The sequence below is a fragment of the Leucopleurus acutus genome (assembly GCF_964270905.1).
Source record: "Leucopleurus acutus genome assembly, chromosome: 15".
Classification (NCBI taxonomy): Eukaryota; Metazoa; Chordata; class Mammalia; order Artiodactyla; family Delphinidae; genus Leucopleurus; species Leucopleurus acutus.
Window position 1 is genome coordinate 45,728,083 of NC_139157.1, and position 14,650 is coordinate 45,742,732.

Consider the following 14,650-nt stretch of genomic DNA (forward strand, 5'->3'; position numbering starts at 1 on the left):
ATCAACCCAAGAAGAAGATATAACAATTATAAATATGTATGCAACCAACATAGAAGCACCTCAATACAAAAGGCAAATGCTAAGAGCTATAAAAGAGGAAATGGACAGTAACACATAATAGTGGGGGACTTTAACACCTCACCTACACCAATGGACAGATTATCCAGATGGAAAATTAATAAGGAAACACAAGCTTTAAATGACACATTAAATAAGATGGACTTAACTGATATTTATAGGACATTCCATTCAAAAACAGCAGATTACACTTTTTTCTCAAGTGCACATGGAACATTCTCCAGGATAGATCACATCTTGGGTCACAAATCAAGCCTTGGTAAATTTAAGAAAATTGAAATCATATCAAGCATCTTTTCCAACCACAACACTATGATATTAGAAATAAATTACAGGGGAAAAAACCTAAAAAACACAAACACATGGAGGCTAAACAATACATTACTAAATAATCAAATGATCACTGAAGAAATCAAAGAGGAAATAAAAAAATACCTAGAGACACACGACAACAAAAGCATGACAATCCAAAACCTATGGTATACAGCTAAAGCAGTTCTAAGAGGGAATTTTATAGCAATACAATCCTACCTCAAGAAACAAGAAAAATCTCAAATAAACAATCTAACCTTACACCTAAAGGAACTAGAGAAAGGAGAACAAACAAAATCCAAAGTTAGTAGAAGGAAAGAAATCACAAAGATCAGAGCAGAAATAAATGAAATAGAAACAAAGAAAACAATAGCAAAGATCAATAAAGCTAAAAGCTGGTTCTTTGAGAAGCTAAGTAAATTTGATAAACCTTTAGCCAGACTCATCAAGAAAAAGAGGGAGAGGACTCAAATCAATAAAATTAGAAATGAAAAAGGAGAAGTTACAACAGACATGGCAGAAATACAAAGCATCCTAAGAGACCACTACAAGCAACTCTATGCCAATAAAATGGACAACCTGGAAGAAATGGACAAATTCTTAGAAAGGTATAACCTTCCAAGACTGAACCAGGAAGAAATAGAAAATATGAACAGACCAATCACAAGTAATGATGTTGGAACTGTGATTAAAATTTTTCCAAAAAACAAAAGTCCAGGACCAGATGGCTTCACAGGTGAATTCTATCTAACCTTTAGAGAAGAGCTAACACCCATCCTTCTCAAACTCTGCAAAAAAATTGCAGAGGAAGGAACACTCCCAAACTCATTCTACAAGGCCACCATCACCCTGATACCAAAACTAGACAAAGATACTACAAAAAAAGGAAATTAGAGCAATATCACTGATGAATATAGATGCAAAAATCCTCAACAAAATACTAGCAAACAGAGTCCAACAACACATTAAGAGGTTCATACACCATGATCAAGTGGGATTTATCCCAGGGATGCAAGGATTCTTCAATATATGCAAATCAATCAATGTGATACACCATATTAACAAATTGAAGAATAAAAATCATACGATCAACTCAATAGATGCAGAAAAAGCTTTTGACAAAATTCAATACTGATTTATGATAAAAACTCTCCAAAAAGTGGGCGTAGAGGGAACTTATTTCAACATAATAAAGGCCATATATGACAAACCCACAGGAAACATCATTCTCAATGGTGAAAACTTGAAAGCAGTTCCTCTAAGATCAGGAACAAGACAAGGATGTCCACTCTCGCCACTATTATTCAACATAGATTTGGAAGTCCTAGCCACGGCATTCAGAGAAGACAAAGAAAAAAAAGGAATCCAAATTGGAAAAGAAGACATAAAACTATCACTCTTTGCAGATGACATGATACTATATGTAGAGAATCTTAAGATGCCACCAGTCAACTACTAGAGCTAATCAATGAATTTGGTAAACTTGCAGGATACAAAACTAATGCACAGAAATCTCTTGCATTCCTATAAACTAACAACAAAAGATCAGAAGGAGAAACTAAGGAAACAATCCCATTCACCATTGCAACAAGAGTAAAATACCTAGGAATAAACCTACCTAAGGAGGTAAAAGGCCTGTACTCAGAAAACTATAAGACACTGATGAAAGAAATCAAAGATGACACAAACGGATGGAGAGATATACCATGTTCTTGGATTGGAAGTATCAATATTGTGAAAATGACTCTACTACTCAAAGCAATCTACAGATTCAATGCAATCTCTATCAAATTACCAATGGTGTTTTTTACAGAACTAGAACAAAAAATCTTAAAATTTGTATGGAGACACAAAAGACCCTGAATAGCCAAAGCAATCTTGAGAGGAAAAAAACAGAGCTGGAGGAATCAGACTCCCTGACTTCAGACTATACTACAAAGCTACAGTAATTAAGACAATATGATACTGGCACATAAACAGGAATATAGATCAATGGAACAGGATAGAAAGCCCAGAGATAAACCCACGCACCTATTCTTAGCTAATCTATGACAAAGGAGGCAAGGATATACAATGGAGAGAAGATAGTCTCTTCAATAAGTGATGTTGGGAAGACTGGACAATTACATGTAAAAGAATGAAATTAAAATACTCTCTAACACCATACACAAAAAGAAACTCAAAACAGATTAAAGACCTAAATGTAAGACCGGGCACTATAAAACTCTTGGAATAAAACATAGGAAGAACACACTTTGCAATAAATCACAGCAAGATTGCTTTTTTACCCACCTCCTAGAGTAATGGAAATAAAAACAAAAATAAACAAATGGGACCTAATGAAACTTAAAAGCTTTTGCACAGCAAAGGAAACTATAAACCAGATGAAAAGAAAACCCTCAGAATAGGAGAAAATATTTGTAAATGAATCAATGGACAAAGGATTAATCTCCAAAATATATAAACAGCTCATGCAGCTCAATATTAAAAAAACAAACAACCCAATCAAAAAATGAGCAGAAGACCTAAATAGACATCTCTCCAAAGAAGACATACAGATGGCCAAGAGGCACATGAAAAGCTGCTCAATATCACTAATCATTAGAGAAATGCAAATCAAAACTACAATGAGGTATCACCTCACACCGGTTAGAATGGGCATCATCAGAAAATCTACAAACAACAAATGCTGGAGAAGGTGTGGAGAAAAGGGAACCCTCTTGCACTGTTGGTGGGAATGTAAATTGATACAGCCACTATGGAGAACAGTATAGAGGTTCCTTAAAAAACTATAAATAGAATTACTGTATGACCCAGCAATCCCACTACTGGGCATATACCCAGAGAAAACCATAATTCAAAAAGATACATGCACCCCAATGTTCATTGCAGCAGTATTTACAATAGTCAGGTCATGGAAGCAACCTAAATGTCCATTGACAGACAAATGGATGAAAAAGATGTGGTACATATATACAATGGAATATTACTCAGCCATAAAAAGGAATGAAATTGGGTCATTTGTAGGGACGTGGATGGACCTAGAGACTGTCATACAGAGTGAAGTAAGTCAGAAAGAAAAACAAATATTGTATATTAATGCATATATGTCGAACCTAGAAAAATGGTACAGATGAACCAGTTTGCAAAGCAGAAATAGAGACACAGATGTAGAAAACAAACGTATGGACACCAAGCAGGGAAAGTGGGGGTGGGTGGGTGGTGGTGGGATGAATTGGGAGATTGGGTTGACATATATACACTAATATGTATAAAATAGGTAAGTAATCAGAACCTGCTGTATAAAAAAAATAATTAAATTTTTAAAAAAGCATGAAAAATCATTGTGCTCTGTGTAAGAATGTTGAAAATATAGATTTTCTCAAGAGATATTAATGACAACTTTCATTATAGTTTTGAGAAGAAACTCTAGTATTTGCATATTTTTTTGTTTGAAATAAATACATCATTGGAGTGCTAATAAATTTCATTTCTGGATCAAATGAAAATTTAAATTTAGAAGGTATATACCAATTTTTTTTTAATTCTCATTAAAATTTTTAAAATTCTAATTCCAAAATTTCTACCAATAACTTATGTTTTTAACATATCAAAACATATATGTTAAAAAGAAAATAAGACATTATTTGTACCAGTTTATTCCAATACTAAAACTATAATAGTGCCCCAGAAATGGGAGGAAAATGACATTGTCAAGATAATTAATTTTTCTAGTTAAAAATTAATATTTGGTAATATGACCTGACCAAGTCCTTAGGCTTCTTTTCCTTTATAATTTCACTGTGTTCTCATATCTGTTGAAATGTTATGTATTTTAAATACTCAATTGCCTCATCCAGTGATTGCCAATTTTTTAAAAACTTTAAAATAAGTAGCTCTAGTTGGTAGTTTCCTTAAAAGAGAATATTACCTTACGGTACTTAAATTCAACTTCCTCAAAATTTCTGTATAAAAGCAGCCAATTAATCCTGCCATAGGGGGCTCTGGGCTCTACAATGAGTATAATTTTTCTTTAAAAATTGCCAGTTTCACTGACCTATGCTCCATCACAGATGTTTTAGTATTCTGCCGGGGAAATTAGTAATGCCTGCCGACCAACATGTTCTATTTAGTGTACCGCTTCATCAAGCGCTAAAATGTATGTCTCCATGACTAGTGATTGCTGAGGCTCCTCAATCCTGTAAATTTCCAGACATTTTTCTTACTACATGGAGTAAAGTGTTAAGTTCATAGATTTTGCTGACATTTAAAATGATTACCCAGCAGTAATCATTGGGTAAGAGAAAAAATTGCAATGCTTCCTATTTCTTTGAAATTATGTAAACAGAAGTCTTCTCGACATGACACCTCAATTAAAATTTATGGGCATGCCCACATTTAAATATGTAAATCCAATTAATTTGAGTAAATATCGAGTTCCATTTGTGTTTTGCACATTCCCATGTAGCATCTTAATAAAATTTAAACTGATTTCATTTATTGAATTCTGTAAATTTAAAAGATAATCTACCATGAGTCAATCAGAGCATCATTTACATTGCTTATATCAAATAAGCTTAAATCGATGAATGTGTAAGGATATTAAACAACAAATACCATCATTGGTCACCTTTGGAGGATATTAAGGAACCAACTCATTATTCCGAAAATTGGTAAATAGAGGGAAAGAATCAAATATTTATTCTGCCTTTCCATAAAGAAATGTACCGCAGAACAACAAAATGGTTGATAAAGGAAAGTTTCTTTTTATAGAGTAGCTGCACAAATAATAGAAAAAGGAAAGACAATTAGAGTAATGCCATTTTACAACTCTAAGTTAAATTAATGGATTTAAGCAAAGATCAATGACTTCAAACATCACAAAAAGAGAATCAACCAGGCATATGTGCCTTCTGATAGAAATATATACCATCACCTATGATATAGTCCTTTGAACCTGAATCTGATCAAGCCTCTAGATCTATTGATCAATTTACAGAAAATACAAGAAGTACAGAAAAGAGGAAGGAATGTATTAAATGACAGCATGAGGTGCAATTGGCAAAATTCACACTGGAAATTATAGGACAAATAACTCAGTTTCTTGCACAAATAAATCGCAAGGAAAATACAAAGAGATGGATAAATTCAGACATAACACTACATTGTATTTTTAGACAATATTTTTTTACTATTCATGTTTCAGAGATTTTCCCCATCAACTTATTTATAAAGAATTAAGATAGAGATGTAATCTATCTTTCTAATTTTAAAACTGTTGTTTCTCTTTTCTAGGGTAAAACAATAATAATAATGATAAAAATCTCAAGCTAGAAAGTAGTCTCTCTTCCACTGAAGGAAGAGAAAAAGCAAGCCTGTAAAATTCTTTACAACTTCAGCTAAGGACAGACAATCTTTCCATTCTTACCCTGGAGTCCTGTTTTAGTTTGCTAGGGCTGCCATAACAAATACAGTTCTGGAGGCTAGAAGTCTAAAATCAAGGAGCTGAGAGGTCTGACGTCTTCTGAAGCCCCTCTCCTTGACTTGCAGATGGCCACCTTTTGTCGTGTCCTCACATGGTCTTTTTTCTATACACATGCGCCTCTGGTGTCTCTCAGTATGTCCAATTATTTTCTTCTTTTAAGGACATCAGTCACATTAAATTAGGGCTGACCCTAACACGCTTATTTGAACTTAATCACCTCTTTAAAGACCCTGTCTCCAAATACAGTCACATTCTAAGGTACTGGAGGTTAGAGCTTCAACATGAATTTTGGGGGGGACAATATAGCCCATAACAAGTTCTTTCAAGAATCTAACCATGTTTATTTGTAACATCAATGCCATATTAACTGTTTAAAATGGTTTGAAATCTAGAAAAAACTTGATGTTGAGTAGAGAAACAAATGTTGACTTAAAAGCTAAGCCCTTGAAACTCATGGAATTAATTACAAAGCTACACTTTGCAAATAGTCTGTAGCCCAACACTTCTAATCATTCCTTGACTCTCACACCTTAATTCTCCAGACATGTGCCCTCCAATATGGTAGCCACATGTGGCCAGTAAGCATTTGGAATGTGGCTGGTCCAAATTGAGATGTGCTGTTAGTCTAAAATCACTGAATTTCAAAGACTTAGTAAGAAAAAATATATAAACTATCTCAGTAATTTTTATATTTATTACATGTTCAAATATCTTGGATATATAGATTATTGAAGTTAATTTAATCTGTTCCTCATTTTAAAAAAATTATGGTTACTGAAAAAGTTTAAAATTACATATGTGGCTAGAATTATATTTTTATTGGATGGTGCTTTCCCAAAATGCAGGTATGTGTCATTTGAATTAAGACTTGTTTTGAAGGCTTTCTTAGACTTCTGATTTATAACTGTCCCCAAGGATCCCTTTCCTTTTCTCACCCCCACTAATTTACACAGGTACAGAATTCTAGCACTTTATCCAGTCCATAACACACATTTCAAAACTAAGGAACACTTGCCCACTTGTTAGGAAGACAATCTGTAATGCCAACTTAACGAATTCAACTGAAATGTTACATTCATTGAAATTTTAAGTGATGAGTAATCCTGTTGCCTTTCACCTTTCCCTGGAAATGAGAGAAATTGTAAAAGGATCAATTGACAAAGATATTCTCATTTCGCATTTACTAGTAGTACGAAAAAGCGTTATGCTCTAATTTTATCAAGACACTAGAACTGAGGACTTCCCCGGTGGCGCAGCAGTTAGGAATCCACCTGCCAATGCAGGGAACATGGATTCGAGCCCTGGTCCAGGAAGATCTCATATGCCGCGGAGCAGCTAAGCCCGTGCACAACTACTAGAGCCCGCGAACCACAACTACTGAGCCCCGTGCCACAACTACTGAAGCCCGCGCGCCTAGAGCCCATGCTCCGCAATGAGAGAAGCCACTGCAATGAGAGAACCCTGCGCAGTGCAACAAAGAGTAGCCCCCGCTCTCTGCAACTAGAGAAAGCCCGCGCAGCAACAAAGACCCAACGCAGCCAAAAATAAAATAAATAAATTTATTAAAAGAAAAACAACACACTAGAATTGAGATTATCAGGATAGTTTCTAAAAATTTTGAAGGAATTATTTTACGTACTTTCAGCTGCTAGATCTTATGATGGAATAGAAATTTTGGTTTGTTTTAAAGTTGATGTTGAACAGTTGAGAGGAAGAACTATAGATAGGAGTACTTCAGGATCAGGAATTTATCACTTTTTCAGGAACATAAAACATGGTTAACATTCACATCTTTTAGAAGTATTTATTTTCCATTTTTAAAATAGCATTGTTGGGTGTAATTTAAAGGAGTGCTAGAACTTGAATACCCAGCAGGGACTGGAGCATTTGAAAGCATTTTAAAATTCCTGTTTGCTACACCCTGCTTTAAGCACTTTCATATAGCTGGGAAGTGGAGAGGGAAAAAAATGCTCAATTTGCACAGTGAATGATTAAAGGAAAGATAAAAGCTAATAGCCCTGTTACTTAACTAATTTTTTAATTTTCAAAGCTAACTTGGGCTATGTTAAACTACATGCCCCTCCCAGTTGGACCTACCTAAAATATATAAAAGCAAAAAGCACCCTTCCCCCAAATCCTTAACCTTAACTGCAGTTTTATTAAGTTTATATTCATATGAGGGGAAATATAAATAAATTACATTGTTTCTCAAACATATTATCAAGTTCTATCATTAAAATTTTTATTTGACTTGTGAGCATTGTAACTCACCTTCAATGGATATAATTTTATATCCTAAGTATGATGTCAAGCATACCTTCTAAATTCCTTAAATTGAATAAGTTATACTTACCATCAACACTTAAGATTTTAAAAATTTCTCTAAAACTTGCATTTTAAAATTAAATTTGTAAAAAATCCTATTTTAGCAAGCTTGATTATATCAACTGGTAAAACTTTATTTTACAAGCAATAGGAATTGGATCAAATGATTATTATAATCCAGACGAATTATTTTATAACCATAGCAAATGCCATTATACATACTGCCAAAACAGATTTAATAGACAATACTGAACTGTACAAGAGTTATTTATTTTTCCTTAATCTCAAAGCTATTTTAGTAATACAAAAAGCCATATTAACATTTTTCCATTAGAAAACAATGTGATGTACAAAACTTTGGATGAAAGGATATATGTCAAATTTCACTTAATCATTTGGTGGAAAACCCACCACTCCATCAATACCACCCAAAGTGTTTTAGGCAATGATTAAAGTCAAAGTAAGCATCTTAATAAATTCCAGCTGTTAAAACAACAAACCTAGTAATATAGTTTGCTACATAGTATTTTTGACTACTCAGGAGTTACTTTTTAAAATCTATTTTTTTTCTGAGTCCTACCACATACCAAGTGCTATACTTGTCCAAGTGGGTATTTGAGAAGTTGGTAAGGTGGAAGACCCCATACAGCGGTCCTTGGGTTACCAGACTTGACTTTTAACTTTCAAACATCCTCCAAGATCAAGAAACACCAACTAAAATTACACACTCCTCCAAGTGTTATTTGATTTTATTAGTGGGGAGGGTAATAGTGGGGAGGGTAAAGAGGTCATGAACTATTATTTATAATCCATTCCAATTAAAACCGTTTGTCAAAAGCTAATTTATTTTTCTAATGAGTTTAAGGTTTGACATTATTACAAACGTGGTTCACTACTGACTTATTGTGAACCCTACAAGGCACACTGCTCAAAAACAGCAAAGCAGGTGTGCATAAACGCTTTTCTTTGCATTTAGTGAAATAATGATATTTGATACCCATCTTTATCTTAAAATTCCATTCAGTTTAGGGTCCAGTGAAGAAAATAAATCCAGTTACAGATGGTAAAGAGCAAAGAAGGTAAACTAGTAAGGATTATTACTATACAAGGAAATTTATTCTCTATCTTTTCCTTTGAATAACAAGATGCTAACACACTACTTTCATTTAAAAAAAAAATGCTTGCAACTATTGAATTGAGGCAAGTACTAAAGGCCCATAAACTGACAAAGTCGTCCATTCACCACCATTACTTCTTTACATAAGCTTGTTTTCCTAAGTATAATGCGTACTCTAAGCTATAATTTGGAAATTAGCCAAGCACTAAGCAATTACAATGGCAGGTAATACACCATCGGTTTTTGAAACACATTCGGTCACTTTTCATGACCCACCTGCAGTTTGGATTAAATAGACTCTCACTCAGTATAAATTTGTTTTGGGATCTGCATGACAACAACAACAACAAAAAATGTAGTTTTATGACATTTTCACATAAGACATTTAAAGAGTCTTTGGGTCATACCACTTTTGTATTAAGTGATTCATCCTGACATGCTATTAACTACAATAAAAATAATTGTTCAATTTTTAAATGAAAACTAAATGCAGATAAATGGTAACAGATTTGACATGGAATGTTGTAAAATATTCCTGTACGTAATCTGATACTACTGATTACAAATTTCCCAGTTTGAAAACTTCAGATTAAAAACCACAAATTTACTCTTGATGGCATGCGAGATCTTCTTCAAAATGAAACTAGAACCTCAAAGTCTCAGTATTTTATCAAACATAAAGAAACACAACAAATTTGTACATTTTATTCACATTTATTTTTCGCTTTTAGTGTGCTCACAGAAAATTAGAACACCTTAAGCAGGAGTTTAATAGCAATTTTTGTAAGCAAAGTTACATTCCATCTCTAAGTCAAATTGGTCAAAGCTTCTCCAGTATTTACAAAACATGATAGACAAGATGCTACACAAAACCATTGCATCTGAAGATTTTTTCCTTATTCTCAAAGACGACTGGAAAAGAAAGCATTGTCTGCTGTAATCAAAAACATACCACAGTATAAACAGTAACCATTCCACTTATCACAGCTTGGTTGAGTTTAAAATTTGTGTTTAAAAGGTCCAAGATGACTGCAGTTTTACAAAAATGGGCAGGGTGGAAAGTTGCAAACTTCATGTGCTTCTGGATATCAAGATTTGTTTTTATACAATAGTCACAGTTAAAAACACCCTGCTGGTAATACATAATTACACTTTATTAAGGTCATAAACCAGCAATAAACAATAAAGCCTATACAACTTGTAGTTCTACTTAATCACTGACTGGTACAGCTAACATGAGATAAGTGAAAAGTTCCTATGGTTTAAATGAACTCCTAAGACTATGATCTTTTTAAAAATCTGGGTATTGGTGTTTTTTTTTTTTTTTCCACTTTCCTTCTTAATCAAGACTTGTAGTGTTGTAAACCTGCCTCACAAAATACATCGTAATAACTTTTCTTTAAAAAAAAAAAGACTAAGCCTTTACATCATCCTTTCTAGTGGTACATTGTCTTGGCAATGCTATGCACCACTAAATTTCTCCATCGTGGCTCCTATCACTTCATCGGATATCCCTTTTTGACCCACCCATCTCCTTCATATATGGGCATGTCCATAGATTGACAAAGAAAGTTTACATTTTTGAATAAAGATGCAAAGTATGCAAAAAACATTAATACTGATGCAAAAAATAAAAATAAAAGAGAAACAAGGCAGAGGAAGGTAACTAAGCTCTCCTCGACCTGTTGGAATGGTGGTAACAGAATGATCTGAGATGGGATCTGTGGGTAGGTGGTTAAAAACAAAATTTGCTGCTTAAAAAAAAGTAAAATAAGAAAAGACATCTTTAAAATCAATCCCTGGTTGTAGACAAGTTCTCCAAAACCAGTACCTGGCACCACTCCAACAAACAAACGGGGGGAGGGAGAAAAGTTCTTCGATTATCTCAAAAAATCTTGCCCTTTTACTCTGCCGCCTCCGCTGGGGGGGCTTCTGGACTGCACTCGGGCTGGGCCTCCTGTGAGGGAGCTGCGCAGGCTGACGACGCCGCAGCGGCCGCCGCCTCCTCCGCGGGGGCCGCCTCCTGCTCCGGGGGCGCGCCGGGCCCCGCGGCCGAGGGCGCCTCGCAGGTGGCCGCGCTGGCCCCGGCCTCCTCGGTCTTCTCCTCGGCCTTGCTGGGCTCCTCGGCGGCCTTGGCCTCCTCGCTAGCGGACGGCTTCTCGGGCGCGACGGCGGCCTCCTCGGGCTTGGCCTCCTGCGGGTCGCCCCCCGCCGCCCCCTGCTCGCCCGCGGCCGCCTCCTCGCTCGGCGCCGCCGCCGGCTCCCCGGAGGCCGCGCCCGCAGCCTCGCCGGCGGCCGCAGCGGCGCCCCCGGCGGCCTCGTCCTTGCCGCCTTCGGCGGAGGCGCCGGCGGTGCCTTCGGCTTCACCGCCCTCTCCCGCTTCCTTCTTGTTCTTCTTGAAGGAGAAGCCGCTCAGCTTGAAAGACTTCTTGAAGGAAAAGCGCTTCTTTTTTTTTTTCGGGGTCTCGTTGCTGGGCGAGGGCGTGGCCCCGTCCTCGGCCTTGGGCGAAGACGTCGAGGAGGCGGCTGACGCGGCCTCCCCCTCCGCGGCCGTGGGCGAGCCGGGCTCGGCGGCCTCGCCCTCCACGGGGGCCTCCTTCTCCGCAGGGCTGGCCCCGGCCTCGGGGGCGGCGGCGGCCAGCTCATCTTTCTCGGCCGCGGCGGGCGACGCCGCCCCGCTCCCGGCGGCCGCGGGCTCCTCCTTGTCGGCGGCCGGGGCGCTGCCGTTAGCCTGCAGCTCCTCCTTGGCGCCGGGCTCGGCGGCCGCGGGAGAAGCGTCGCCGTTTACCTTCACGTGGCCATTTTCCTGCGGGGCAGAGAAAGCGGGAGGTCACTGAAGGGGGCCTGGGCCTGTCATCCCCGCCCCCACTCCAGGACCGGGAGGGACTAGCGTCCCCCGGGGCCCCTCTGGTTTTGGAGACCTTCTCCTTCATGGGGAGGCGGTATTGGATGCCCTGAGGAGAGTTCCTCGAAGACCTGGGGGCAGTGCTGTTTGGGATGTCTAAAGGAACTGAGGAAGCCTCGACTACGCAATAAATGCCCCCGAGGCCTTAAAAGGGCCGAGTCTGAAACGTGGAAAGCAAAGGGTAACCCATCCCAACCTTTGCCTCAAGGGCTTTGGGATAAAGGAGTCACGTAATATATGATACGCCAAACGCCCTTTGGAAGGAGGCACAGAGCCAGAGCGGGTGATCTGCGCCTAGGTTACACATCCCCCTTTCTCCCTAAACTCTAAAGGCGCCTTCAAAACACCAAGAACTCCCAGGGGGATCCCAGCGTTCCAGCCAGAAGTGCCTGGGCTGCGCGCGCAAAGGCCCTACGCCCGCCAAGGGCCTGGGGTCGGCAGGGGGCGCTGCGGCTCCACGGCGCGGAGCGGGGCGCAGGCGGGCGCGGAGGGGCGGGGCGGCCGGGCCACCCCGCCCTGCCGGGTCGGGCCCTGCCTGCTAGCCAAGGCGCCCCCAAGCCCGGATAGCGCAGCGCGGAGTCCGCAAACAAAGCTCAGGTGGCATCCTGGTCTGGATAAAACTAACAAGGCAGGGGGAAACCGATTATTTCAGAGGTCTCGCCTCTTCTTCCACGCCCACCTTCGCCAGTGATTCTGCGAAGCCCGGGCGCGCCCAGGCGGCTCGTTTTGCATTTTTAACGGGTTCGAAGCCTCTTGGCAGAGCTTGCCGCCGAAGCAACACGGCCTCTGCTCTAGGAAAAGAGGCGTGGTGGGTGCCCGGTGTTTGCGAAGCAGCCACCCTTGGCCGACCTCTCGGGCCCACCCAACCGTAGCCATCCTCCTGGGTTCGGGCATCGCAGGGGCAGCCCCCGCAGTGGTCCAGGCGGCACGCACAGCAACAATCTCGACCGAAACACAAGAACTGCCTCTGGTTGACCATCTGGACAGGTTCTTCAAGGACCCACAGTCTTCCCACACTAGGGAGACCATTTAAAAGTCAGATGGGTGTGTAATTCCAGAGACAACTACGAATAAAGATTTAGAACAGTGGGAAAAGCCCACCGAAAGGTAGTGAAACCCTTCTGCCCAGCTCCAGCCAGCCAGCCAGCAACCTTTCCAAGAACCCGGGGCACGCCGCCTCGGCATACAATAAGACAGCCCTTCTTCCCTCCTCGCCTTTCTCCACCGCCATCCCTATTCGCCCTCCCCCCGCCCTTCCCTACCCACATACACAATCACACCAGTTCAGAAATCTTGAAGGCGACCCAGTCTCGACAACAAACACGAGAGACACTCAAATACCTTTGTGCCCACTAAACACAAATGCAACCTGGCTGGGTGCGGGGGTGTGGGGTAGCACCTAGCTAGTCACGTTCTGCCAAGCTCCAAACACGCCATTTTAGACGATTTATCATTCATTCCTCCCGTCTACACAAGAATTCACCAGGATTCTCCGGGAACCACTACTTTGGAGTGGGGGGAGACCTCACCTATAAGAAATTGACAATTTAAGCTATCGATTTCCATTCAACTTTCAGACTGGAATCTGGTCACGGTCCTCTCCGCCGAAGGCGCTTCGGGCACGACCAGAAGGGAAGGGGAAGCGTCGGGACTAGAGAAAGACACCAAAGAAATAACCAGAACCACAGGTAGAATTTACCTGCCCATTCGCTTTAGAAGGCGACGAGGCCACAGCCGCCTCTCCAGGCCTCTCCGCGGCGGCTTCTCCCTTCGCAGCGGTCTTGGAGAATTGGGCACCCATGCTGGCTTCTTCAACAAAGAAACTCAACAGATCCAAGGGGGGAACAAAGAGCTTCGGGTTGGTGTAACGACGGGGCAAGCAGCAGCGGCGGCGGCAGCAGCAGCGGCGGCAGCAGCAGCGGCACACACACCGGAGGGAGGGGGGAGTGGGGGTGGTGAAGAGGACAGAACAGAACCGATTAAATACACTCCGGATAAAAAAATTTTAGTCGAAGAGATCAAAAAGCAGCAGCGCAGGAGGGAGGGAAAAAGGGTGGAAAAGTCGAGCACAAAAAAAGGAGCCCAAGTGTAGTTTTTTAAAAAAAGAAGTAATAAAAAAATCCCAGATTTGTAGCCGCACTGTAGACAAGAGGAAAATGGAGAAATCTCCCTGGTTGCTAATAAGATGCGGGGTCCAACGCCCAAGTGCACAGATGAATGGGCTCGCGGGCGCTGACGCGGCCCCCGCGCGCGCCGGCCAATCCGCGCGCCGCACACAAAGCAGGGGGCGGGGCCTGTGCGCCCGGCGAACAATGGAGCCGCGCTTTGCAAACGGTTTGAAAATCAGTCTCAGACCGAGAATTAATGTCCTCCAAATAAATAAATCAATTAAAAAATACATGCCTCTCGCCTCCCTCTGCTTGAAAAT

At 40.5% G+C, this 14,650-nt stretch overlaps 1 protein-coding gene across 1 annotated transcript; it reads right to left on the reverse strand.

The window, feature by feature from the left end:
* Positions 1-9,857: 9,857 nt before the first annotated feature.
* MARCKS (myristoylated alanine rich protein kinase C substrate) lies at positions 9,858-14,447 on the reverse strand. Its single transcript, XM_082855391.1, has 2 exons — positions 13,922-14,447; positions 9,858-12,123 (listed from the first exon to the last, which is right to left on the reverse strand). Exons 1-2 carry the CDS (start codon positions 14,021-14,023, stop codon positions 11,221-11,223), a joined length of 1,005 nt encoding a protein of 334 aa, XP_082711517.1. The 5' UTR covers positions 14,024-14,447; the 3' UTR covers positions 9,858-11,220.
* Between the last annotated feature and the right edge of the window lie 203 nt (positions 14,448-14,650).

Bases quoted from the DNA above. Each gene is read 5' to 3' on its own strand.
- MARCKS (XM_082855391.1), bottom strand. From the start codon at position 14,023: ATGGGTGCCCAATTCTCCAAGACCGCTGCGAAGGGAGAAGCCGCCGCG. The intron at 12,124-13,921 runs GTAAATTCTACC...TCTGCCCCGCAG, and splicing joins CTTCTAAAGCGAATGGGCAG to GAAAATGGCCACGTGAAGGT.